The sequence below is a fragment of the Charadrius vociferus genome, unplaced genomic scaffold (genome assembly GCF_000708025.1).
Source record: "Charadrius vociferus isolate BGI_N301 unplaced genomic scaffold, ASM70802v2 scaffold61, whole genome shotgun sequence".
In the NCBI taxonomy this organism is placed as follows: domain Eukaryota; kingdom Metazoa; phylum Chordata; class Aves; order Charadriiformes; family Charadriidae; genus Charadrius; species Charadrius vociferus.
Genome location: NW_009646945.1, coordinates 5,635,694 through 5,638,535, shown reverse-complemented (window position 1 = coordinate 5,638,535; position 2,842 = coordinate 5,635,694). Strand labels below are relative to the sequence as shown.

Here is a 2,842-nt window from a genome sequence, read left to right as displayed (position 1 = left end):
GTAAAAACTGACAGCCTCGCATCTGCCTCAACTACCTATCCGCAGTATAGTTTTGTAGTGTTGAAGTAATTAGATTTTTTTAAAACAGCAAAACATAACTTTATTTCATCTATTTTCTAGTGCATTTAAAAATAGTAATAAGACATACAGAAAGGTTGGAAGAAAATCCCCCTCTGCTTATACTGTCGTTGCAAGGTCCTGTGGCTAACCACATTTCTCACCTAGTGGAATTTTAGCACTGTGCAATCCAAACATTTGACCGTTTCACGTTACATTGGTTTTCAGTTCTGGCATATGCTTTAAGCTTCCCACTTCCTTCTTCAGAACATTAAGCAAAGTTCTAGAACTATCCAAAATCTTCATGTAAGCAGCTTCAGTTTCAGCAAGAATTTTATCAAGCTCATTCCGTGATGCTACCTTTTGGGCCAGGTTTTCACATACACACTCCAGTTGTTCACTCAGGACTTGGATTTCATGCTGGAGTTTATTTTTTTCCTCTTCTGCTTGCTGGATTTGTTTGTTCAGCTCTTCTTTTTGCATACACAAGTCTTCAATGCATTTCACTAGCTCATTATTGTAACCCTGAAGAACAGCTCCCTGCTGAGTCATCCTCCCTGAGCTCTGCCACTGCTCCCCGAAGTCCTCTCAGCAACAGCCTTTTGCACTCTAAAAAAAAAAAAACCCCAAACCAAAAAGACAACAGAAAACAAAAAGAAAAATCATGTAAGAGACTTATTACAAACAATGCTACACTGTCACAGACACAGCCACAGGGAAAGATGCTCTGTTTAACGTTAACATGCTAGTTCTGCGTTGCGCAGGAACTTTTCAGGAAGAGGGCAGTACAAAATTTGGAACCTACACTGTACCTTTACTGAAAACTGGTCTCTCCTATTATACCTTCATAGCAACGCTCAACTCCGGTATCAAAAAAAGTTCTATTGTGTTTTATAATATCTTAATACCATTCTGGATATACGGTGCTTTGTACCTCTGACTTCAAGGGTTCGGTCAGAAACAACCAAATGACCCTTTCCTAGAAGGCTCAGCAGTCACCACCGGCAGCGGTATCCACTCGGCCCCTGATGAAGAGGCTCGGCAAACCGAGCGCCAGGCATCCACTTCAGAAAGCCCGGGGCCACCTGAAGCAAACCGATCTGGCGCCCCCATGTTTACACCCCATACCATGCTCCCCCTCATAACCACGAGCCCAGCCTTCAGGACCTAGCCTATGTATTTTAGTACATTAATCTATTTACCCCATATACATATAATGCATGTAGTAATTTCATTACTATTCAATCTGGACACTAACACCTTATCCGCATATCTCCCACAAGGACAGACCCATGCCATGATTCTAAGGGATAAACCACTGTGTACTGTACTAAAACCATCCAAATGGTAGGTTTTACATAGTATAGTATTAATGATACGGCAGTGCTTGGTAGCACACTATGATTGGCCCCGCCCATTACCTGCAATATCTCCTGAAGTACATAAAGCAGGTACCAGGTGGATTTATTAATCGTACACCTCACGTGAAATCAGCAACCCGGTGTCAGAAAGATCCTACGCTACTAGCTTCAAGACCATTCTTTCCCCCTACACCCCTAACCCATCTTGCTCTTTTGCGCCTCTGGTTCCTTTTTCAGGGCCATAACTTGGTAAATCCCCTCAACTTGTACTTCACCGATACATCTGGTTGGCTATATATCACCATTTTCGTCCGTGATCGCGGCATTCCCTACTTCTCCTCTTTTGGTTCTCTTTTTCTCTGGGCGTCTTCAGGAAGCCCCTCCAGTGCGGCGGGGAATATCTTTCAAGACCTGAGCATCGTATGGGTGGCGGACTGTTTTTTGGCCCTCAAGAGTTACTGAATGATACGGTTTCAAGTATTAGGGGAATCATTATAACACTGATGCACTTTGCCTTGCATTTGGTTATGGTCTTTCCACAAACCCTTTATATGCTGCTATTTGATGAATGCTCGTTAGACATAATTTTTCACTTTTTCACCCTCTTTCACTTCCTCTAACTTTCTAAACAACACTAGAAAGATTTCATTAAAATTCACAACGTATTTTCATCACGAATTTTATTCATGATATTTACACATGTCAATAGTACTGGAGTTACATTAATAAATAAACTTTCCAATTTCTTTCTTTATCCATCTCACCTTCCTCCATGAATCCGGCTCAAATAACCCCCTTGGCATCGTATCAAACTGTGACAAAATCCCATTCCATCCATACTTCTCACTCAAGGACATTCTAGGATTTATTCTAATACTCCTCCCACTAATAACCCTAGCCATATTCTCCCCAAACCTTCTAGGGGACCCAGAAAATTTCACACCAGCGAACCCTCTAGTCACACCACCACACATTAAACCAGAATGATACTTCCTGTTTGCATACGCTATCTTACGCTCTATCCCCAATAAACTAGGCGGAGTCCTAGCCCTGGCCGCCTCAGTACTAGTACTCTTCCTAAGCCCCTTCCTCCATAAATCCAAACAACGCACAATAGCCTTCCTCCCCCCTCGGCGCCTGTGGCCCGGCCGCGGCCGTCCCCTCCTGGTCCCCTCACACTCACACACACAGGCCGGGCATTGATGGTAATGTATGCGAGGAAACAGCAGAGACTCAGTGATGGGTAAATCCCTTCCTCCTCCTCCTCCTCTGGCCCCTGGCCCCGCGGGGTCTCCCCCTCCCCTCCGCCATGTTTGGGCCCCCTTCCCCGGCGGCCGGTAACGGTTGTTCGCTAACGTCTCTCTCTTTCTCTCGCTTTCTCTTTAGCTGTCACGACCGCAGGGGGGACTCGCAGCCCTACCAGG

At 44.7% G+C, this 2,842-nt stretch overlaps 2 protein-coding genes across 3 annotated transcripts in view; one reads left to right on the top strand and one right to left on the bottom strand.

Annotated features, from left to right (window-relative positions):
• Positions 1-264: 264 nt before the first annotated feature.
• On the bottom strand, positions 265-609 carry LOC104295361 (Sjoegren syndrome nuclear autoantigen 1 homolog). Its single transcript, XM_009895116.1, has one exon. The coding sequence runs from the start codon at positions 607-609 to the stop codon at positions 265-267; it is 345 nt and encodes a 114-aa protein (XP_009893418.1).
• A 2,011-nt stretch (positions 610-2,620) lies between these two features.
• Positions 2,621-2,842, top strand: part of WAC (WW domain containing adaptor with coiled-coil) — a 65,424-nt gene continuing 65,202 nt past the window's right edge. For both annotated transcript variants that reach the window (XM_009895115.1, XM_009895113.1), the window contains exons 1-2: positions 2,621-2,661; positions 2,805-2,838. In XM_009895115.1, the coding sequence (XP_009893417.1) occupies positions 2,621-2,661; positions 2,805-2,838 (75 nt within the window). The remainder of the gene's footprint in view (positions 2,662-2,804; positions 2,839-2,842) is intronic.

What these genes read in the sequence shown, in the direction of transcription:
- LOC104295361 (XM_009895116.1), bottom strand. Translation starts at nt 609, where the DNA reads ATGACTCAGCAGGGAGCTGTTCTTCAGGGTTACAATAATGAGCTAGTG.